Below are 25,341 nucleotides of genomic sequence, written 5' to 3'. Positions count from 1 at the left end.
TTATAACAAACAAGCCTACATCGTCGTCGTCGTCATAACGCTCGACGACTTCCGGGCGCGCACCTGTCAATTTGGTTCTTACTTAAATAAATTCAAACATCTTTCAGTAACTCATTCTGGCTGGCCGATTTTATTTTCAAACTTCGCCTCAGGGCTTCGGGTTCGATCCTACCAAGCAACGCCGGGTACCCCCGCTAGTTTATTATAAACAGAACTGCCATAGGTATTAAACATAACATTGAATTCCTTTAAAAAAATCAAGTAAAAAAAAAAATGGAAAGAAACTGAGACATGTGCATGCAAGTATTATGTTTTTTCTAAACAGTTCTTGTAAGTAAAAAAAAAAAAAATACTCGAGCTGAGATCGTAACCAAACAGTAAGTCAAGTGCGATAACCATTAGGCCAGCTTGCCACGATCTTAAAAAAGTGTTTTCAAATCTTGTGAAATGGTCGACAAACAAATTTAAATCCGGTATCCTCCCCAAGTACCAATTTTTTAATTTCACCCCTTAGCTGCTCTTTTTTCCAGGTGAAAGCTGATTAAAAAGTTTTCCACATGTCTGAATACCCTATATACCAAATTTCAAGTCTGTAGATCAAATATTCGTTGAGTATATAGGTTGAGAAGTGTCCTCAACCACACACATTCTCACTTTTACAGATATGTAGATTTATTGATTTTTCATACCAAACAAGGCACAGTGCCACTAAGTCGTAAGGGGCTACTCTTTGGGACAGAATTTGCAGGGATACTATGTAGGGAGTTGAGCAGCAAGATGTCTGTTCACATTACACTTGAACTTCGGCATGTCAGTACAATCAGGGAAGCAGGGATCCGGCAGGGAATTCCAAAGTCTAGCAGTCCGAAGGAAGAAACCATTTAAGTAGAAGACTTTCCGGCATCTAGGGATCTCTACAGTGTAGAGGTGGGATTTTGCTGCTTGCTGGGTTAGTCCAGGTGGGGGGAGGGGTTACATTGAGGGGCGCAAGAGCTTGGAGTTCATTGGAGCACCTTCCATTAAAATACTTGTAAGATAGGCACAGGTGTGCAACATTTCGTTGATGGGATAGAGGTTGGAGTTTGGTTGACAGAGTAGGACCTATGTGGTCGGTGATTCTTTTTTGAACCCTGTCCAGGAGTGAAAGACTAGTAGCAGATGCACCAACCCAAATGTGGCAACAATACTCCACGCATGGACGGATGATGGCCTTGTGTAGGTATAGGATACTCTCAGGCGTAATTTTTTTATTACAAGCACCCAAGTTTGCCCAGCTGGGCAAACTTGAGTCATTGTACCGGAAAAATATCCAGTAAATAAAACGTTTAGTAAATCATTATTTTTTTTTTTTTTTGCATTTCCATATACAAACATGGACATAAATATCACTAAAACATCCGCTGGGTCATAAGCTTCATTTCGAATCGCCTGCCTGCCTGTCTCTCTCTCTGTCTCATTCACGCACACAAAGTAAATCGAACTTACTAAGGGAGATAATAACTTCTGGTGAATACCGGAAAAATATCCAGTAAATAAAACATTGTTTAGTAAATCGTTATTTTTTTTGGATTTCTATACACCAAACGTGGATATAAATATCACTAAAACATCCGCTGGGTCATCAGCTTCATTTCAGTACCTAACTTGCCTGAGTGAATTGCCTGTAGGCTGAGACAAACCGCGTCACACACACACACACACAGACAGTACGAAAATTTATAATAGGATTTACTTTTGTTCATCTCAAACCAGGCATATTTCCATCGAAGCATAACGGGCTACTGTGATAAATGCCAGATAATAGTGGGTAAAGTACATTTAAATTTTTGTGTGTTATTACAGGCAAGAAACACAGGGAGCTGGGAGGGAGATGTTGTTAGTTCGTCAATCCCAACCTCACCCTTTTCATCACTCTTGCTCGATTAGTCCGACGACCACTGCAGGAAAAATAATCTATATATCTATAAAAGTGAACGTGTCTGTCTGTCTGTGTACATTTCCCTACGCAATAACTCTGTCAATTTTTAGTCTACAGACTCGAAATTTGATATACAGGCTACTGAGATTTGGGAAAATCGATGTGATCGGTTTTCGGCCAGAAATTTGGCGATTAAGGAGTCAAAGGTCAATGATTTGACCTTTGAGAACTCTACCAAACTCCTCTGACAATTTTGGGTCTAAACACTTTCAATTTTAGATATAGGTTCTTTGGACATGTATCTAACTTAATAACTTGATTTGAGCCCAAAACAATAAATTTTAAGGGGTCATAATAGGGGTCAAAGTTTAAAAAAATTAACCTTTTTTTTTTTTTTTTGCATACACCTTCAAACACCCGGGCAACGCCAGGCTGAAATGCTAGTATATCTATAAAAGTGAATTTGTCTGTGTGTCTGTGTACATTTCCCTATGCAATAACTATGTCAATTTTAAGTCTACAGACTCGAAATTTGATATACAAGGTACTGAGATTTGGGAAAATCTTTGCAATCTGTTTTCGGCCAGAAATTTGGCTGTTAAGGGGTCAAAGTTGAACGATTTGACGTTTGAAAACTCTACCAAACTCCTCCGCCAATTTTGGGTATAGATCCTTGGACATGGATCTAACTTAATAACTTGATTTGAGTCCCAAACAATAAATTTTAAGAGGTCATAATAGGGGTCAAAGTTTAAAAAATTGACCGTTTTTTTTTTTTTTTTTTTTTTTTTTTGCTCAACATACACCTCCAAACACCTGGACAACGCTAGTAATTACATAAAAATACAGTCTTGTTATGAAACTGTTTGATTGTCAAACGGCTGGAACAAGCTAAAGTGTGTATATTTATTTAGCAACACATATTTTTTGTAGAAGTGACACAAACATAATTATACATACGTTAGTGATAAACAATACAACATTCCGAAGGTAGGCCATCCGAGGAAAGAAGCTATCAGAGTAAAAACTCTTCCAGCATCTAGTTTACAGCAGTGAAGGGGTGGGATTTTGCAGCTAGTCAGTATTTACGTTCAGGCGGAGTGGGTACGAGAATATAGCATAAAGTCATAATACTGAGAGTCACAAGGCTGCTGAAACCGGAAAGTTTTCTACTCGAATAACTCCTTTACTCGGACGACTTGCCCTGGGAATCCCCTCCCTGCGCCTTGTTTCCTCGGACCGTACCAGCTATGCAGAGATTTAAATATAATGTGAACAAATACCTTCTTGCCTAACTCCCCACTATGGGTGCCCCTCTATAAATCTGGTCTTTAATCAAAGTAGCTACTTAAGTCTCAATAGCATTATGGCTAGTTTGGAGTCAAAACTAAAAATAATGATAATAATTTTCCAGGGCTACTGGAAAAATGGCCAGATCTTTCTATCGATCCAGAAGATATCTCACTGCTGATGCAATTCTCTATCTATATAAGAGCCAGGTACGTCCAAGGATGGAATACTGTTGCCACATCTGGGCAGGAGCTGCTAGAAAGGACTTGTCCTGCCTTGATAGAGTTCAAAATAGACTTCGTAGCACTCGTAGGGGATGTCCTGTTCTCTTCGCTGCAACCTCTATCTCAAAGAAGAGATGTTGCGAGTTTGTCTCTGATGTATCGTTATTTTCATGGAAAGTGTTCGACTGAGCTTCACAGTCTATGGTTCCCCCCCTCGCCAAACTTTCACAAGAAACACTCGTCTAGCTGAAAACACTATCAATAATTCCCCCCACTCTTTATCTGTGCCTAAACCTAAACGTAGATTCCATGAACAAAGCTTTTTTCTTAGAACTGCACGCCTGTGGAATTGTCTTCCGTTTTCCTGCTTTCCGGCTGAGTACAATATGGTTGTGTTCATGTGTTCATCTAATGTAAATAAGTTCTTGATGAGCTGTTCCATATGAGTTAACAAATTTACCGAATTTTCATTACTAATGATTACTATATTTTCCAATTTCTACTGTACACTCTTTAACCCTTATCCTTGAGTGGCCTCTTGGCCTTGATAATTTGGTGATGCCTGTGTAAAAAATAAAATAAAATAGTAGACGTATGTATGTATATATGTCTGTGTGAAAATATTTAACCAATAAACTCTTAAACAACTGGTCACACTTAAATTAACAAAAAAATAGTAATCATACACCAAGGATGTAAAAATCTTTGTTTGGATGAATAATGCGCATAGAAATATGTCGACAAGTTGAAATGCAAAATGTTCATTTCAACTTGCGGACATATTTCTATTACTTTTTTGCATATGCAAATTCATTCATAGCTTGAAGTGATTTAATTTAAAAATTTTCATCCATCTGTCAAAAGCTCAAACAGTAGGGAATGCAGCTGGATTGCTAAATATTTTGGTTTTGATTCTAGCTGAGGGCACTCAAGTAATTAATTTATTTTTTAACTTTTGAAATAAGTACTATATATTAGGTACAATATAATAATCAATAGAGAATCGACTCTATAATAATAAATACAAAATCTGCATGAATTAAAATATATTTAAGCGTATTTTACGACCGGTAAAATTCAATCATAGCTTGAAGTGGTTTTATTTTAAATCTTTCTTATATATCTGTCAGTAGCTCAAACAATAGAGAACGCGTCTAGAGCGCTAAGTGTTTTGATTTCAATTCTAACTGATGGCACTCAAGTCATATTTTTTTTTAAATATTCGAAATCAGTACTATATATTCAGTACATATCATATATTTAAGTGTATTTTGCAACCAGGTAAAGCTGGGTGCCCCCACTAATTTTATATAAAATGCATTCAATCTGTTTCTTAGAAACAAAAACGACAACAGGGTTCGAGATGATTATGCCTATAAAAATCAAAATCCAAGCACTTCTATATCCATAAATCACAGCTTCATCATAGTTGTTTTTTTTGTTTTTTTTTTTAAGATTTTGCTAGTTTATTTATTTATTGTGGACTATTATCCTCATCTTTTTTAGTTGTTGTGTGATGATGTTTTGGACAACTATTCATCTGGCCTTCGTCAGGTAATAATTGCTGAGGATGTAGTTAGGAGATTCGAAGTTCCTATCCCGTCATGGTTGCCACCTGACGAAGGCCAGAGGAATAGTTGACTGAAACATTGTGAAACGTTAACTAAAAAAGATGAGAATAATAGTCCACAATAAATAAATTAATAAATAAAACTCATCTCAATAATGAATTCCAATTAAATAATATATATACCATTCGGTACGGACCTGACTATGGAAGATCAGATAATAAATAAACGTGGATTTATAAGACCAAAAAATCCAACCTTGATCGCCCTTCGGGGCCCGTGGCGCAGTGGATAGAGACATGTAATCTCTATGGTTCCAGGTGAGCATTGTCTGAAGATAGCGGTTCCAATCCTACCCAAAGTAGGCCAGAGGCTTAGTTGGCCAAAACGTGGTGAGACAACAACAACTATGGAAGGCAGTAATTGCTGAGGATGCAGTCAGGAGATTCGGAGTTCCTATTCCGTCATGGTTACCACTTGACAAAAGCCAGAGGAATAGTTGGCCGAAACGTCGTGAAACATCTAAGAAAGATGAGGATAATAGTCCGCAATAAATAAATTAATAAATAAAACTCATCTCAATGAATTCCAATTAAATAATATATTTAGCTGGTTTATTTATTTAGGTTTTAGGTAGTTTATTTGTAATAAATAACTTTGTGTTTGTTTTTTTTAGAAAAAAGTCTTCTTCTTTTTTCAGGTGGAATTGGAACATACAAAACGGGAATTGTCCCAGGAACGCAAGGCGAGACAGGAATCAGATAAAAAAGTCTTGGAGGTTAGATAAATTACTTTGGCAACATAAATTCACAATAATAATCACACATAGCTCTTATTTTCATCAAATGTGTGTGTATATGTCAGGGATATGAGTTCTGTTATAGAAGCCAACATACCTACCATCACCACAGCCATCATCCGACACCAGCTGCGATAGACGAGCCGTGTTATGCACACGCCTGACAACCACCTTCCAAAGCAAATACTCTACGGTGAGCTGAAAGAGGGAAAACAGTCATGAGAAGGACAGAAAAAGAGATATAAGAAAAACATAAAGACGCACCTACTGGGAGGATGCTGCTCTTCACAGGGGTATGTGGAGCGGGATGATCCATGAAGGCACAGCTCACTGAGAAAAGGACCTCCACAGAGCCGCAGAAAACAAGAGGAAGCAGAGAAAGGAGAGATCTACTTCCAACACAGCTCCTCCCACCTATTCCACTAGCCAATCGACCACCCACACATGACCCCCACTGCAATAAAGTCTGCGGATCAGGGATCTGCCTCCACAGCCATCAGAGGACCCACAAATGATCAGACCCAATCTCACCGACAGGAGAACAATCATACTTGTCACGAGTGATTGCCAATGATGATGATGATTGATATACATATATATATATATATATATATATATATATATATATATATATATATATATATACATACATAAATTTCAAACAAGTAAAATATTGCTTATTTTCTTAATATTGTGCTGTGATTTGACTTTCAAGTGCACTTGATATATATTTTATTTTATTCAAATTAAATCAACGCTTCTATAACGGAACTCAGATCCCTGACACACACACACACACACACACACACACACACACACACACACACACACACACACACATATATATATATATATATATATATATATATATATATATATATATATATACATATATATATATATACATACATACATGGATTTGTTGTTGATTTTTTAAACAATATTAAGGTTAATGTCTCTGCCTCGGAGAACCGGTGTTTTTCTTAGAAAGTCACCTATCTTTTATTTGGATGTATTTTTTATTTATTTATTATTTTAAAAACAGTAATCTACGGACACATGTGTTTTGGAGCTGAAGAGGAGTAGGGCTCCGAAACACACCTGTCCGTAGATTACTGTTTTTAAAAGTAATAAATATATATATATATATATATATATATGTATGTATTTTTTAAAGTTCAATTCACAATTTTATTTTATTTTATATTAAATTTCAATTCCCAATTTTTGAAAACACATGTTCTTTTATTTTCTCATAAGAGTATATGTTACAGATCTGTTTCGTTAACAATCCCCAAGCAATATATATTTCTTTTTTATATTGAATTTTTTAAAGGTGTTTAAATTATAATGTTTAAATTATAATATAAATGTTTAAATTATAATATAATGTTGGATAAACTAAAAGAGAAAGAAATTCTCAAATGTTCTCAGCAGCGTTTTATATATCCAAATCAAATCTATTTTTCTCCAAGTTATCTCAAGGTCATAAACTAACTTGACCAAATTGGAGGAAGGAGAGATATATATCAGTATAAGAAACAGGGGGATGGAGAGGGTTTAGATCTCTCTCATACAGGGTTTAGAAGCTAGGAAGGAAATTGGCACTTTTTTTACAAAGAAGTCACCATTTATCAAAGTCCAGAGGCCACTCGAGGAAAAGGGTTAAGGATTGTAGAGTAGTCAATGGGATAATATTGTAGTAATCGTTAATAGTGCTATGATTAAAAGCGTCTATAAACAGGAGGAATAGAAATAGGAGTACAATAATGTACAACAATTTAACTCGGAATTTCCATTTATATTATTGCTGTATCTAACATATTGAGCCTCCTTTATCTGATTAGGATCATTTTATAAATAAAAATACTAATATTTATATGGACTTTATGTTTACAGTATTATACAATCTGTAATCCTACGGCATTTCAGTATCTCAGTATTATATAAAAGTCAGTTTGTGTGTGCGAGTTCCTTCCTTATAGGTTCTGAAACAGCTGAGCCTATCTTTTGCAAATTTCACACAAAGCTAATTTATATGTCTGGCAGTGTTCTTAGATATGCTTTGTACAGAAATTCATCTGATAAGTAATTGTTGTGGTAGCACCCACTCATTTACATATGTGGATAATATTACACATAAATAGCAAGACTCGGTTAGTCTGAGTGTGTGTTAACCAGAAGCCACCGAAGGCCGAGCCGAGAACAGATATGTTCTCCAGCCAAGATTCTCTTACTTGACAACCATTATGTAAATATGCTGTGAATATACTTTTCCTAATGCACTTCTTATTGTTCTACCTTTGTTGAGTCTTCATTTGTATTGCCTTATATGTTAATTGGGTTCAACCTGCAAACATAACAGTTGGCGACGAAGATGAACGTCAAACATAACAGTAATGAAATTCGAAAAAATCTGATCTTAAAAATAGCTATTAATAAAAAATAAATATAGATAAGAATAATTTCTACGAGGGAATGTTTTATAATACACGAGCAAGGGAGATAATAAAATTTCAGCAAATCATTTCTTCTTTAAAAAAAAACAGATTTAATATAATCTGGAGATATAGCTTACTGGTAGAGCATTCAATTACAGATCAAATGATTCCTTGTTCAAGTCCAATTGTACCTCACTATCTTATTTAGTTTTTTTCTTATTAATGAATTCAATTTACGATAAAAGAAGAGGTACCATTTAAAATTGACGCAAATCATTTCTTTGTTAATCATTTAATCAGAAGTTCCTTCTCCAGGACATTCATCATCAAGCCAAATATCAGCTGACCTGATATTGTAAACAAACACAAACGGAATTCACTGAACGACATTATCATTATTTTTATTTATTTTTTTTTTTGCGAATTAGCCCATGGGGCAAATCATTTCTTGTAATATATAATAATCAATAGAGGATTGATTCTATAATAATACATACGCAATCTGCAATAATTAAAATATGTTTAAACGTATTGTATGACATATATATATATATATATATATACACATATACACGCACACCCACTAGCTAGCAGCCCGATATACTGCTGGGCTGCCAGCTAATGTATACATATATATAACTACTTCATTTAATCACATAAATTAATATAAGAAAGTATAAATTTATGCGTAGACTTTAAATATTTACTTCAACAGTGCTCAATACGTAGGTAGAGCTAGGTAGCAAGTTATAAGATATATATGGCGATTAAGCCACACAGAATATTCCGCGTTTCTTTCACACTAGGATTCATCAGGCTTATTCATCCTAGCATGGATGAAATGCGAAATATTCTGTGTAGCTTAACGCCATATATATTTTATAACTTACTATATATATATATATATCGTTAGTCAACATTCCTAAACCAGAAGATGCATTTAGTTATCACTTATAATATTTTACTCATATTTTTTTATGAAGTACGTCTTACACATGATTCGTTGAATAGTGAAAGCCCACTATACAGAGACAAAAATATATTCCTCAGAAAATAATTAGAAAGATTTTTTTTTTTTAGGAATTGAAAATGATTTCATAAGAAAAAATGTCGATAAAAGGAAATGGGGTCATTCGATGTTTGCAGAAATATAAGAACTAAAAACTTATATATATATAAAGTGTAATAGATAGGGTCTAAATGAGAAAAGCCTAAGTAAAATATATTTAAAGGTGCTGTGCTCAAAGTATTGCAGCTGTGATAAATTCAATACGTGGAATTACTTAAAGCTATATGTATATATATATATATATATATATATATATATATAGAGAGAGAGAGAGAGAGAGAAAGAGAAATAAAAAGGAACAAACCGTATTATGTGTTCATCAACGTTTCGTCTTTATTTCGAGACTTTTGAAGTCTCGAAATAAAGATGAAACGTTCATGAACACAATACGGTTTGTTCCTTTTTATTTCTCTATTTTGTTGGAATACTATGTCCATTATTTTCATCATATATATATATATATATATATATATATAGAGAGAGAGAGAGAGAGAGACTTGTATGTAATATACTGAGTTCATGTAATCCAGTAAATTTTCATATACCAATAAGTTTTAAGCCAAAAAGAGATGACTTAAAAAGTAAGCTACAAAATTATCATATTTTATAATTGAGCATTTATATACTGTGTAAGCAAAATCAAGACATTCAAAAAAGGTTTTGATGGCAACAAAAAGTGTATTTCATTTTACATTACAATTGTTTCCATGCCCGGTTGACAATTTCAAACATTATATCGTTTGAAAATTTTCAAAAACCAGCATTTCTTCAGACTTTATGAATAAAAACACTCTTGACAATAGAACATTGTTTTAAGAGAAAGAAAAAAAGAAAAATTCCCTTAACGGAAAAAGCATGTGAGAAACATTTACCCTTGGGATAACCTCCAAGTAAAGCCCATTTAAATATTAATATATCATCTAATTTTCATATCCTTATTTAAGAACAAAGTCATAAGAAGTTTTCACAAAAAACCCTTAGCCATTTAAAAAAAAATTATATCCCATTCGTTCCTAAATTAGATTTCACTATTTCTTTATTTCACATAATTAATTTTTTTTATCAAGAATTTTTAAATTTTCATTTCTATATTTATAATATGGCCATAACAACCTTGCATTAACGTTATGGTTATTTTTAGTTTCGTATTAGTGGCAAGTAATGTTTACAAATTTTCGTTATTTTGGTACTTAGTTTAAGACCATTTTAGGTTTAATGTTTAATTGAATATGAGAATAAAGAAAAGACTGCATTACATATATAAATCCTTATACATCATTTCGAGTAAAGGATTCTAATCTATTTATCATTAATTAATGTTGTAAAATTCATTATCATTCTAATTAAATGTTTTCATATCGTTACTAAAAAACAATAACAAAGGGAGATAATCCAGTTATGTTGTTAATTGCTAATAGTTAATTCTGTTGGAAAAGAGTCAATTTTATTTCCCATAAGAGCTAAAGGGAGATAATTCAGGCCGTTTGAGGTTTTCAGTTTAGTGATTACTAGAAAGTGTCTATGATTTAATAATTAATTTGATCAAACAGATCCAGAACGTGCTACGATAGCTTATTTAATAAATTAAATATATAAATTATGTTTTTAATCTCAAAAACTGTTTTTTTACCCATGAGTTTAACCCACATCTGTTATTAATCCATTAACAACTTAGGTTGTTCATGTCTTCAAAGCCAGAATTATAATTCGTGTGTTGTATTCTTGGGTATCTAAACAAAATGGTATATATCCTCTAATTATTATTCTGACAGCAAAACTACCCAATAGCTACAAATGTGTTTCACTCCGATGAGAAGATGTCTACCCCTGCATTTATGGGTAAAAACATTTAGAACAAAGAATAAAGTAAGTAAATAAATAAACCAGCATGGATTCTACAAACTTAAGATGTCAGATGATAAAATCAATTAAATTAATTTCCAGTCCCCAAATTGGTAATTTATTTTTTTAATAATAATTGCTAGTTGTTAAGTTGTTTTATTAATTTGAAGAGGGTATCACTTATTTCACCAGCAATATTGCTACAACTGAATACAAAAAATGCTCACTGTTATGGAAAAAAATCTATTCTTAGATGAGCTTTATTTATATTTCTCATCCAGTTTAGAATAATAGAAACTATATTTGCATGTTAGATTTGGATCCTTCATTTAGATTATATCATTCCCAGCTATTTAACTCTACATTAAAGTTTAATCCTAGCATCCGAGTATCCTTATTGTTGTAAAAAGTTATACCTCAGTTACATTTAAGGCGTACTAGCAGAAACCTATTCCTGTGAAGACATCCCTGTATGGCATCTAGTCTTTTATTCAAAATTTCCTCTTTAGAATTCACCATGTAAAAGGCTTCCAATAAACATAGATTGCACCTTTTTGATTTCCCAGGGCTATACTTCCTCCCCCTGCCCACTACTAACCATTTTAATTCAAAATTTTCATTATTTCTGTTAATTTCCCTAACCCAATCACCTAATGCAGTTGTATTCCTCTTTTTGTTTTTATTTTTAATGATGATTCTTGTACCCTCCCCCCTGCTGTCGTTTACGCCATCTCTATTAGTTTCTATCTCAGGTTCCTTTTTAAAGGATACTACATGGTTTCTATATCTGTCCTTAAACACAGTTCCCGTGGCCTCCAGATATATCTTCTTAGTATTGTCTGTTTTTATCTCGCATTTATACACTATTTCCGAGATTGTTTTTTTTTAATTACATTTTCACCCCAAACAAGGCACATTGCTACTGGGGCACTATGTAGGGATTTGGGCAGCAAGATGTCGGTTCATTTTACGAGAGACTAGCAGCAGATGCACCAGCCCAAATGTGACAGCAATACTCCATACATGGGCGAATGGTGGCCTTATGGTGGTACAGGATACTTTCAGGGGTCAGTAGTTTTCTAGCACGGTAGAGAGAGCCTACCTTCTTCGCAGCGGCCTTGGCAATGTTTTCAATGTAATTGTTCCAACTCATGTTTCCTGTGAACGTTAGGCCAAGCAGTTTGAAAGATGTACTCTCAGATAGGGAGTCACTGGCCATTGCTATTGGTGGCAGAGAAGGTTTCTTGTAATTATTGAAGGAAACCAGTTTAGTCTTGGCAGCATTGAATGTGACCATCAATTTTTGTCCCCATTCCACTACAGATTGGAGGTTATCCTCTAGTGTTTTTGCCATTTTTTTAGTTATGTGTTCATTTGTTTTCCTGTCATGCCTGTTATAGAGTGTGGTGTCATCAGCATATATACCCATCTCAGAGGCATTTTTGTCGGGGAGGTCATTAATAAATATTAGGAACAATAGAGGTCCAAGAGTCATTCTCGCATTTATATCATATTGTTTAGATGTACGACCGTAGACATTTCCCACCCAACGGACAATTTCCAGGTATTCTACAATTACATTTTCTGTCTAAGATACTTTCATTTGATGCTAATTCGTTATTATTTCTTATTTTGCTGATTTTTCTATTGTTGGAGCTGATTATAGTGTTAGTTAAGTTTTTGGACGTTGAGAAAGATAATTTTACAGAGTTTCTATTTATTATTTTGCTTAATTTATTCTCCGGCGAGAAGTTTTGGTCTATTATTCTATAGAATTCCCTAGGTATATTATTTTTGATATGCTCGCTGAATGGTGGATTGAACCAAACCGTCTTTTAGAAATGTTGGGGATCAACGCCTTCTTCATGCATTTCGGTAATCTATGTAGAATGTTTTCTGGTTGGGTTTGTGATATGGTTCGCATGTGTTATCGTTTAAGTTGAGGGTAACATCTAGAAAGTTAACTTTATTTTAATTGCTGTCAATTGTTATCTCTAATTCAAATTCTTTAAAAAAACTTCTGATGTTTTTTCTTGATTTTTCCGTAATATGATCAATAGAATTAACTACGAAAAGTGCGTCATCCCTATAAAGTACCCTATTTAAACCTGGAATTTTCTTGTCTATCTCCTTTAGTAAGTAAAGACCAACCAGGTCAGTAACCTACGCGGAGTCTGGGGCACCCATTGTGATGTCAAAATGGCCCTCTCTATCTTTTCTAGTTCACAATTCACTGTTATATCTGATTAGGGTTTTCCTGGCAATTTTTATAATTTCAATTTCCAACTGTGTTAAGTCAGTTTCGTCTTCTGCTAGTTTAAGTGCTTTTTCAAATAGTGCAGGGGAATATATATATATATATATATATATATATATATATATATATATATATAAAACTACTTAATTTACTCACATAAAATTAATATACGAAAGTATAAATTTATGCGTAAACTTTAAGTATTTACTTCAAAAGTAGTTAGTAAGTTATAAAATATATATGGCGATTAAGCTACACTGAATATTCCGCGTTTCATCTACTCTAGGACTCTTCAGGCTTATGCGCATAAGAAGAGTCCTAGAGTGGATGAAATGCAAAATATTCAGTCTAGCTTAATCGCCATATATATTTTATAACTTACTATATATATATATATATAAAGGGTGAGAGATTAATAATTGTGAAATTATCAATGTAAAGTTTTCATATGAGGAAACATAACAAAATCAAATTCATATGTACAATCGTTTCGGAAACAATATCCTTTGATTTATTCGATATTTAAAAATAAAACCATTGAGAAATAATTAAAATATTTCTGGATATCGCCTCACCATCAGCATAAATGAGAGGGGGGGGAGAAGAAGACACCAAATTTTAACCAGCTTATTGAAGTAAATATAGTTTGTGAACCTTTGTAAGGCAGTGTTTCCATATTGTTTTTCTTTTAAAACCATAAGGAGACCTCTCGGTGTGCAAACCTTCTTTGATAAGGATATTTTTTTAAATCTAAAAGAGATTGTTGGTATTTGTAACCATTTTTTTTTAATGTTTTATCTATTTTTCAATAAACACCACCTCCCTTAATCTTAAGAATGAAAAAATATTACAGATATTAGATCTACAGGGTGGTCAAAAAGTCAGGTAATTACACGTGTTACACAATCAATGGTTAATCGCTTCCAGCGATTGATAGAGAGAAATGGAACGACAATTAACAAAATAAACATATTTCATGTTTGTTTCATTTTATATTTCAATGTATGGTACTTAAATATACGTGTATTGCTAATATCGTTTTTCTTTAAAATGTTACCTGACTTTTTGACCACCCTGTAGTTTCCTATTCTTAATTAATTTGGCTAGAGAGAGAGAGAGAGACAGACAGAGACAGAGAAAAGGTGAGAGATTAATAATTGTGAAGTTTTCATAGGAGGAAACAAAATAAAATAAAATTTGTGTACGATCGTTTCAGAAACGATATCCTTTTATTCATTCGATATTTACAAATAAAACTATTGATTTCTCACCCTTTTTATTTATATATATACATATATATAACTACTTAATTTACTCACATTAAATTAATATACGAAAGTATAAATTTATGCGTAAACTTTAAGTATTTACTTCAAAAGTGCTCAATACGTAGGTAGAGCTAGTTAGTAATTTATAAAATATATATGGCGATTAAGCTACACTGAATATTCCACGTTTCATCCACTCTAAGACTCTTCAGGCTTATGCGCGAATTTTGTGGTTGTTATATATAAACGACAAACAACCACAAAATTTGCGCATAAGCCTGAAGAGTCCTAGTGTGGATGAAACGCAGAATAGTCAGTGTAGCTTAATCACTATATATATTTTATAACTTACTATATATATATATATATATATATATATATTGATGCCTCTTTTCAGTCTTGAAAGACAAAGGATACCCCCTGTAGGGGTAGAATTGTGAGGCAAGGATTACATAATTGCCAACTACACCTCTCCTGAAATGGCACTGCGATGAAAGTAAAGATAATTTTCACGAAAATATATTTTTTTATATCAACTTTGTTTCCATTCGTAGCCAAGAGTGACCAACAAAATGATGTTTCCTTACAAAGAGAAAATGTTATATACATAATAATATAAATATACAAGAAATAAATGTTACCATAGTCAATAAAAGTTACTTTTATGGTAGAAAAGTTCATTGGTTTGTATTTTTAAGTAGTTTGTAAAATAAATTTTTTTTTTTTTTTTTAATTCACGAATCGGTTTAAAAAAAAAAATCAAAATGGCAGCGACTTTGAAATGGAGAGCCCCGTTTTCAATTTGAAGGAGGGGAACCTGAGCATTCTGTGTTAACAATTTAAGAGAGTTCCGTCAACGTAAGGAATATTTATAAACATATTTTAATGTTTTCCGTTATTTTGTGCTTGAGGAATTTTCGATTATGGCATGTGTAGTTTATATAAAAATTCATCTAAGTAGTTATCGCCTCAAATTTCGTTTTAATGTCGGTTTGCTGAAATTATTTCAAGTAAAGAGCATTAAAAACTATTTCAAAACAAAAATAACATGAACTGAACTTTTATTGACTATGGTAACATTTATTTCTTGTATATTTATTTTTTCGGGTAGTCATTTGTTGGCTTTTTTGCTAAACACTCTTACTAAATAATATCGACGAAATATCGAAAAACAAAAAAACAAAAACAGTTTTGAAAAATAATGAAACTTTACTTATTTTAGTAAAATAATCCAAAACAGCAAAATGGGATATTAAAAAAGTAAACACGTAATTACTTCAGTTTTTTAAAGCAAAGAATCGATATGAATAAGAAGAAAAGTGCGCCCTTTTCAAGCAGAACAGCTTTATTTCAGTTTTACAGTATTGAACAGTGTAGTATTGCGCCGTCGGATTCAGGGTTGTACTATTGTAATGTAAAGAACACGCAGAAAGGGTTGTAATCAACTGAATTCCTTCTAGTACACTGACAAAAAAAAGATTAAACAGATATAATAAAAATAAAAAGGTTATGTAAATGTTTTTAAAAAGACACGTGAGCAGGGTTTTTCCTTCTTTTGACATAACAAGTAACATTCTTATTTTTTGTTATTTATCTATTTCGAAAGAGTGCCACGTGCAAGTGGAGAAGGAAAAAAACACTTATGCAAAATTTGTGTTGAGAATTGTCTAAAGTTCCAACTTTTTTTTTTTGGCTTTCACTTTAATAAGAACATGAATTTATGAGGTGAATTTATTCGACACAATATGGTACAACTAAAAAAAATAAATAAAAGCTAACGTGAATTAAGATTAAAGTTAAGGTATTATTGTGGACCCTCACCCCTTTTAAAAAACCTTGTTAAACTTTGTGACATATTTACATTCTATGGAGGTCAGGTGTGAACGAACACCCAATAATTTTATTATACCATATTTCTTCAAATTGAAACATAATTATCAAAGTATACTTACTCAAATAGATATGAAAAGTCTTTGTTAAAGTTTGTGCCATATTTCCATGGAGTACAGGTGCGAACGCAGACCCCACAATTTTATTATACCATCCCTATTTAAGTTGAAACATACTTATCAAAGTATTCTTATGTACATCTATATCAAAAACCCTTGTAAACGTTTTCTTTTTTCATTTTTTATTTCCATACTTTGGGGGCCAGGTGTGAATGCAGACCCCACAATTTTTATGAACCACCGTTCTGCCAGATCAAACATACCCATTCCTGAGCCTCGATACATCTATCATTATATGTAATCAGTTTTTTAAAATAGTCAGCCTATTCGTGACCAGACACACACACACACACACACGTTCAGCTTTATATTATAGATATACACACACACACACACACACGCACCCACATACACATATTAGAAGAATATGTCAAAAATAAAATGATTAACTTGTTTAAAATAAAACAAAAAATACTCTTTTACTTTTTCTTATTGAAAGTATGTTGTTTGTCTAACGGACTTTGAAATAAAACAAAACAATTTGCTTGTCTAATGGATTATCTCCCGTGTTTTTTTAGTTGACTTTGGAAAATCAAAGATTAATGGTCGAAGTTGATCAGCTGCGAAAGAAGACTTCAATTCTGGATGACGAGAAAGTCTTGGAAGCAGTTGAAACCTCGTTCAAACAATTTCATTCCTTTCTTGACGTACTTCGACAAGCAGGGTAAGTTCGACAACTCAGCTGAATTTCTGGTATTTCAAAATTCCCATCCGCCAGTTTTAACATTATTTATATAGAAAACTTCCCCAGTTTATGAACATTGTATTACTTTTTTTTTTATTTATACAAACATTTTGGCTACATATGTGCATACATGTTTCAACTACAACTCTGATAATATTGATATACCTCTCCCCCTCTTAAAATATTAGGAAGTAATAGAGAAAGAGGAAATAGTAAACAGCAGAACAAAGGTGTAGGTTGTAAGGTTAGTAGAAAGACCATAGGGGTGGATGGGTCGTTCACCAAGGAACGCAAAATCATCTGAACTAGGATTGTTAATCAAGGTGTGGCAGTGACTGGAGAAAATGATCTGATGAAGACATTAATATACTTAGAGTTGGTTTACAGACATTTTTAGTGCATGGGAGTATGCTTTGCAGCAGTTTATGGCAGTTAGGAATATATCTTTTAAAGGAAATCGCTCCAGAAGCCACTTAATGTAAGGAGCTAAAAACAGAAAAAAAAAAGAAGAAATATCATCTCAAGGTCAAAAACTAGCCAATATTAGCCAGATAGATTACAAGCCAGAAAACAGCAATTCATCCTCCTTTGTCAGAAACATTACTCATGAAATGTGAGGACTAAAGGACAAAATACGGGAAGCAAAAGTTACATGGCTGCCAAAAATAAACCAGAAGTTTACAGACAGTCTTGAGTTTGGGACAGTTGAAAGCATTTTGTGGTGCTAAGTAGATCGAGATGAACTGGTGTTCCTATTTACTTGCCTCCCCACGACCGCAGAGTTAGACACAAGATCAGTTTTTATGTGGGAAAAATCCAGCTCTCCAAAAAAGGGCAATCTGGATAGGAACAAAAATTAAAATTGCCTCAGTCTAGACGGATTTCTCCTCCCACTGATCGAGATCAGAAAAGTGAAGTGCAGTATCAGAACAGATACTACACTGTGATCTTGTCCAACCGATGACAAAGCGGCCTTTGCAGACTATGTACATGTGGACCAGAGGGTCGATGGTGTCACACACACCTAGAGTATGACATCTATCTATGAAATGTATCGGAATTTGTGAGCTACTGCGTGCCCCCTTCCGCTACCGCCAATGTTGGAGACGATAACGAGAACAAGAAACAAAAGGAAGACTAAATGGTGTTGGAGTCAGCGATTATTGTCAAGCAGGGAGGCATCAGGTTGCATGCGTCCTTTAAAAGACAAAACCTTCAATAGGACTGTATCCGAAGCATATGAGATGCCTTCAATAAATTTCCAGATTTTTTTTGGGGGGGGGCATTTAAAATTGTCGTAGACGCTTGAAAATTCGGTATGTTATTGCTATACCTCTTGAATCTCTTATGCCACTCCAAAACTGATGCTCGATTCAATACATTTCTGGCATTTTTTCCAAGTTTCAAACAGAATTTTATTGCATATCGTTCTTCTAAAATGTCCTCACATCCAAATTGCATTTTTGAAATTCACCAGCTGTGACAATCAGGCTTTAGTAGGGTGTATTCCAATTCCTGCTGTAGCTGTTCATTTGAACGTGAAATCATGAAAATTGGTCAGTCATCTTATAAGATGTATAGCAATTATATACTGAATTTTCAAGAGTCTATGACAATTTTAAATGCCTGTCTGGAAACTTATTGAAGGCACTTTATATATATATATATATATATATATATATATATATATATATATATATATATATATATTACTAGTAGGAAGACCTGACAATGCCCGGGATTGAATGAGGATCACCACATACTCCACCCTCTCATACTTTTCTTGTCATCGAAATCAGTGAAATTGACTATTTTTCAATCAAATTGATTGGCTACTCTAGTTGAGGATCCATCGATGTGTACCAGGACAAAGCTTCACATGCTTCCCCGGACTGACTTACTTTACAATACATTGTAGGCTACATTGCACTGTAGAGAACCTGTTGATTTTATGAAATTATTTTTATACATGATGGCTTGAAGTTTAAAATACAAAAGCCAAGTATCATGGTTCAGTTATGCTCCAAACACAGAAGCATGAATTTTGAATTCGCCTCTCTCTTATCAAAGATCCTACTGTTGATTTTATGCGCTTGACCCTTCTGCTTGTGCGAGGATAAAACTTCTTAAATGTGTTTGTGATATTAAGCTGGATAAGGTGTTAACTTTGGTCAAAATTGTTTCTTTAAATTTTTTTTTTATCATCGATTTTCGATATTTATTGGAGATAAGAACACCCCTCAGACACATGAAGTACATATGCGTGATATTTAAAAAAAAATATCCCAGCCATTTCAGAGTCTATAGGAAACGAGCATACACACAGACAGTCCTTTTTATTTTATAAGTAAAGATAAAAGTGAACATTGGAATTCATTTGGAATCTCTACAGTCCCAAGTGAGCATTGTCTGGAGATAGCGGTTTCAATCCTACCCAAAGATAACCAGAGGCTTAGTTGGCCAAAAATGTGGTGAGACGACAACAACTATGGAAGGCAGTAATTGCTGAGAATGCAGTCAGAAGATTCGGGATTCCTATCGCATTGCGGTTACCACCTGACGAAGGCTAGAGGAATAGTTAGCCGAAATGTTGTGAAACAACTGCTAAGAAAGATGAGGATAATAGTCCTCAATAAATAAATGAATAAATAAAAATGAACATGTCTTTCTGCAGAATGATCTCTACCAAATTATATAATAGCTGATATGGTAGTGAATATTGCTAGAGAGCTAAGTGTTTTGGTTTCAATTCCAGCTTATGGCACCTAAGTTATATTTTCTCTTCCAGCTTTTAAAATCACTACACATTAGGTACAATATAATGATCAATAAAGAATTGACTCTTATAATATTAAATATGAAATCTACATCAATTAAAATATCATATTTAAGTATATTTTATGATTGGGTAGGCCGAGCTGCGTGATAATATATTATAAAAGTGACTTTGTCTGTCTGTAACGATCTCCACCAAACTACTCTGTCGATTTTTGGTCTCCCAAACTTGAAACTTGACATATGGGGGATTTGGGCATGTGGAACAAATTTGATTTTGGTTTTTAGCCGAAGAAATAGCTGCTAAGGTATCCAAATTTACAAGTTGGAAATCAGCAGACATAGATCAACATAATGTGTGTGCTGTATGCGTTTGCAAGTACACATTTATGCATTTGTTAGCTGTGTTAATTGGTCAAGTTTTGATATGCATTTGTTGTTAGCTCAGATGGTAACAAATGCTGCAAGAGAACTAAATGTTTTCGTTTTGATTTTTACCTGATGGCACCCAAATCATTTTTTTTTTAACTTTTGAAATCACTACTATATATTAGGTACAATATAATAATTAATAGAAAATTGGCTATATTATAATAAATATATAATCTGTATCAATTAAAACATCATATTTAAGTGTATTTTATGACAATGGTAATGCCAAGCAGCCTGCTAGTGTGTGCGTGTGTGTGTGTGTGTGTGTATATATATATATATATATATATATATATATATATATATATAAAGTGAAAGTGTCTGTGCATGTGTCTGTGTACATTTCCCTACGCAATAACTCTGTCAATTTTTAGTCTACAGACTCGAAATTTGATATACAAGGTACTGAGATTTGGGAAAATCGATGTGATCAGATTTTGGCCAGAAATTTGGCGATTAAAGGGTCAAAGTTCAACGATTTGACCTTTGAGAACTCTACCAAACTCCTCCGACAATTTTGGGTCTATGCACTTGAAATTTTAGATTAGGTTCCTTGGACATGGATCTAACTTAATAACTTGATTTGAGCCCAAAACAATAAATTTTACGGGGTCATAATAGGGGTCAAAGTTTTAAAAAAATCAACCCTTTTTTTTTTTTTTTTTTTTCATACACCTCCAAACACCCCGGGCAACACCGGGCTGAAATGCTAGTATATCTATAAAAGTGAATTTGTCTGTGTGTCTGTGTACATTTCAAAGGGTCATAATACGGGTCAAAATAAATTTCAAGGGGTCATAATAGGGGTCAAAATTTTTAAAAAATTGACCACTGTGGTCTCTTCCAAATTACTCAGATAATTTCTGGTCTAAATATTTGAAATTTTACATAAAGGGTATTCAGAGATAGGGCAAGCTTTTTCATCGGTTTGGGTTGAAAATTTTTAGTTACCAATATATAAATGTATGTATGTCTGTCTGTTTGCATGTCTGCCTTAAACTTTCAATAGAGGCGACGGATTTTACCAAGATCAGTATTGTTTTAAAGTTCAATCTTTCATACGACAAATATCGAAAATTTGGCTAAAAACATTAATATTTTCCCCTTCAACTAGGCACTTTTCTACAGGGCGTCACTTTTTTCACCGATATTTTTGAAAGTTATCCTCTCCTTTAGCTTGTCTCGCCTTAATTTTAAAAAATGTCGCTTCCCGTTTGGCGGTGGTCGTAACAGCATAAACCTTAGGTTTTACCCCGTTCTTTTCATCCTTTGCGGTACGGGTTCGAGCCTGCCTTTCTACTACCACTTGTTTTTTTTTGCTCACATACACATCCAAACACCCGGGCAACGCTGGGCGCCCATGCTATTATATATATATATATATATATATATATATATATATAGTACAAAACTTTGTTGAAATTTAAAGACTTACATTTTTTCTTTTATATAACTCTGGTTTATTTCATCCTGGATCTCTTCATTACAGCCGTTTCATTAATGGGATGGCAATTTTATGATTTTATGTGTTCATAAAAATCTCCTTTCTCACCAACTCGTCAGATGTGATTTCCATCCGATGTTACCAACAAAAAGTTAATTTTGTACATGATAAACCTGGTGAAAAGAAATTTCATTCTCATGTTGTTACAGGTCAGCCATCTTGGGTCCGATACATATATATATTAAGTTAGTGCAAAAATAATGTTGTTTTTTTGACATTGAACTTCATATCAAAAAATGACAATATTTTTGCACCAACCTAATATATATTAGTGTTGGAACAATTAAATGGAATCAAGAAAATCAGAACTTTTTGGGGTATTGGAATCGGTATCGAAATCCAAAAAATTTGTGCCTATTTTCTGATGCCAAAAACGATTCTTTTTTTATTTAATTTGTTTAAAAAAAAAATCTTTTACTGCTGGTAGTAATAATAAAATAATAAATATTTATTGATTTTAAAACCAATAAAGCTAAAATCTATAGATCCCCCCACCACCACAAGTGTGTTTTTACATTTGAGAAAATATATGCACATTTGATATGTTTTTACAGTAATTATGGGAAAAATAACTTTTTAGTAAAATATGTAGTGATTTATGAAGAATCGGAATCGGTAATTGTATCGGAATCAGGAAAAATATTGGAATCGTCCCATCACTAATATATATTAAACAATTTGCTTTTATTTTCACCTAGGTTTAATGACCTCATTAGAGTTGCTGGTTTGGATGAGAAACTTCCATTCAACAGCCCCAAAGTACCTTCTTTCGATCGGACAAAACCCCAATTGTCTGATTTCCACAACAGAAAATCCTCAAGAAATACGTTAACCAACAGCGATTCCCAACATATCCTTAAAAATCATGGATACCAAACAACGGAAGCTGACAGATACGCCTACGAATTTCCTTATGGACAACATCATGATCACGAAAATGCCAAGTCTGCAGACGTCAAGGATATTGCTGGAGGTCACAAGAGGTAAGGCAATTCTTTTGTTAATTTAGGGGCGTTGCGGGGTAGGATATAAATATCCTAACTTGCTACAAAAGAAAATAATGAAACGAATGAAAAGAATGAAACAAAACTCAATTGCTGGATAAAATAAACGTGTCGTTTATTTTATGTTGAAAAATGAATGTTTTAGGTGTAACATGTGTTCATGTCCGCGCGTGGGAAGAGAAGTGAGTAATGTAGTGGAAATGGGAATGATAGTCCAGCGTGTAGACAAAGAAAAAGATAGAGGGTTGCCATCAGTAAAGCTGCGCGCCATGTTAGCAGTCAGCTACGCAGAGGTGCTCTCAGGCACAAGTTGTAGACGCAAACTTGTCTGGTTGATGGACCAAAGCAAAAGGGGGAAAATAAGTAAGAAAGTCAATCCAGTTCATGGAGAGAGAAAACGTATAAAGTGTACGTACTGTCTGTTAGCTCTTGCCCAACACAGTAGCAGGTGGTGTGAGGCACACGGGCGCGCGCGCCCCGAAAGGGAGGCAGCTGGTTCGTCGACCTCTCAGCTCGGAAGCCAAATTGAAAAGGGTAGGAAACAGCTTGTCTCTTGCTTTTATAGTTGTTTCCGGTGGTCTTTTGTGCATGTGTGGATTTCCTTCAAAGAGGAAGTGACGTTGCCCATGTGTGGGTACGTGTGCGTATATGTGAGTACATGTGTGCACGCACGTGAATATATCTACGTGTGTGTACGTGTGCACATATGTTTGTGTGCGCGTATGTATATGACAAGAAATATGGCTTGAGATGTGAACGCGTGTTTTTGTGTGAGACTAGAAAGGGCTCGCACAGGGGTGAGGATGAAATTGTGTTCAAACAAAATATGTTTTATTCTTCATGATTCGTCTGGAATCATTTCGAATGATTTCATCGAAAATTCAATTGTTGAAATATTTTTTTTGTATAATGTAAGGGTATGATTTTAAAAAATTGTAAGGTTCTACTTATAGAGACTGGCAATAGGAACTGACCAATCAAATCAAGCCACATTCTGCTAGCAACCAATCAGAAACCAGGATTGCTCCATTTATCCTTTATCTCTGTTTTGCTGATTTTTTTTCCCTGTCTCTCGCTGCCATGATTATTCTTTCAGTGTTTTGCATTATGTATTTTTCTAATTCGTTTTTGTGTCATTCCCTCCCGTCATCTTTTCTTTTCATGTAAAGTCGGTCAACATCGTCCTTTGAGTAGTGCATTGTGCATGGTCATGAGTTTCCTGGTCTTTTGATCGAGTTGTCTCAGTTCTTCTTTAGTCCACCCTATGAACGGTCCAGAGTATCTTACTAGTGATACTGCCCACATATTTATACCTTTTATTAGGTTTCTGCTATATAATTTAGTTTCCAGAAGTTTTCTTGTTCTCCTGAGCTATTTCTTTCCAATTCTCTCTTTCATTTCTGTTGCTCTGATGGCGTCTGCTTCCAGAACTTCCAGGTCTTTATATTTATAGGTGTCTTGTTCCCCTAGTGCCCGTTTGGTTGGGTAGTTCCATGCCTTCTGTCATCTCTAGTTTTCCCTTTCTCATCACTAGTAGTTCGCACTTCTCCATACCAAATTCCATGTGGATGTTCTGGCCGAAGATCCTGGTAGTGTTCCTATTTACAATGCCTCCCCACGGGACAGAGTTAGACACCAGGGTCGTTTTTTAATGTGGAGAAAAGGAACAAAAATTAAAATTGTCTCAGTCGTGTAAGATTTCTCCTCCACTGACAGAGAAAAAAAAATTGAAGTGTAGCATCTGAAGAACAGATACTACACTTTGATCTTGTCCCTGGTAGTGTTTATTAATGTCTTTAGTTCATTTTCGGTCCTTGCAAACAGTTTCAAATCAATGTATATCAGGTGGCTAATTTTTTCCTCCGTGTTAGAGAACTTGTATCCGGCTTGGCACTTTCTCAATATATTATTCAGAAGCGTCATGGCTATGATGATCAGTAATGGAGATAGTGAGTCTCTTTGGAAGATGCCTCTTTGTATGCTTATTTCTGTTATGTGTTGTCCATCAGCTGTCAGTTCCAGTCGCCATGTTCTCATTGCATTTTCAATAACGTTGATGATCCTGCTTGGTATTTTATACATTTTTAGGCATTCTATTATCCATGCTTAGGGGATGTTTATTATTATTATTATTAAAACAATGTGGTTTGAGATTCCTGTTTTAATTTATGTAGATGTGGTGCAATATATATATATTTATAAAAGATTTATCTTTATTTTTCAGTTTTCTTGAGGAGCTGAGCTCAAAGAAGCTGC

The 25,341-nt window shown here is 33.9% G+C and overlaps 1 protein-coding gene across 2 annotated transcripts in view; it reads left to right on the top strand.

Moving 5' to 3' along the window:
- LOC145267048 (centrosomal protein of 78 kDa-like) overlaps positions 1 to 25,341 on the top strand; it is a 264,312-nt gene that overhangs the window by 237,795 nt on the left and 1,176 nt on the right. For both annotated transcript variants that reach the window (XM_080122992.1, XM_080122991.1), the window contains exons 13-16: positions 5,701 to 5,778; positions 17,204 to 17,349; positions 22,780 to 23,064; positions 25,310 to 25,341. The exon at positions 25,310 to 25,341 is cut by the window's right edge and continues 1,176 nt beyond it. In XM_080122992.1, coding sequence (XP_079979118.1) covers positions 5,701 to 5,778; positions 17,204 to 17,349; positions 22,780 to 23,064; positions 25,310 to 25,341 — 541 coding nt within the window. The remainder of the gene's footprint in view (positions 1 to 5,700; positions 5,779 to 17,203; positions 17,350 to 22,779; positions 23,065 to 25,309) is intronic.

This window comes from Euprymna scolopes, chromosome 42 (assembly GCF_053919585.1).
Source record: "Euprymna scolopes isolate OS-2025 chromosome 42, ASM5391958v1, whole genome shotgun sequence".
NCBI lineage: Eukaryota > Metazoa > Mollusca > Cephalopoda > Sepiida > Sepiolidae > Euprymna > Euprymna scolopes.
The sequence above is the reverse complement of the archived record's forward strand: the minus strand, read 5'-3'. Positions and strand labels throughout refer to the sequence as shown.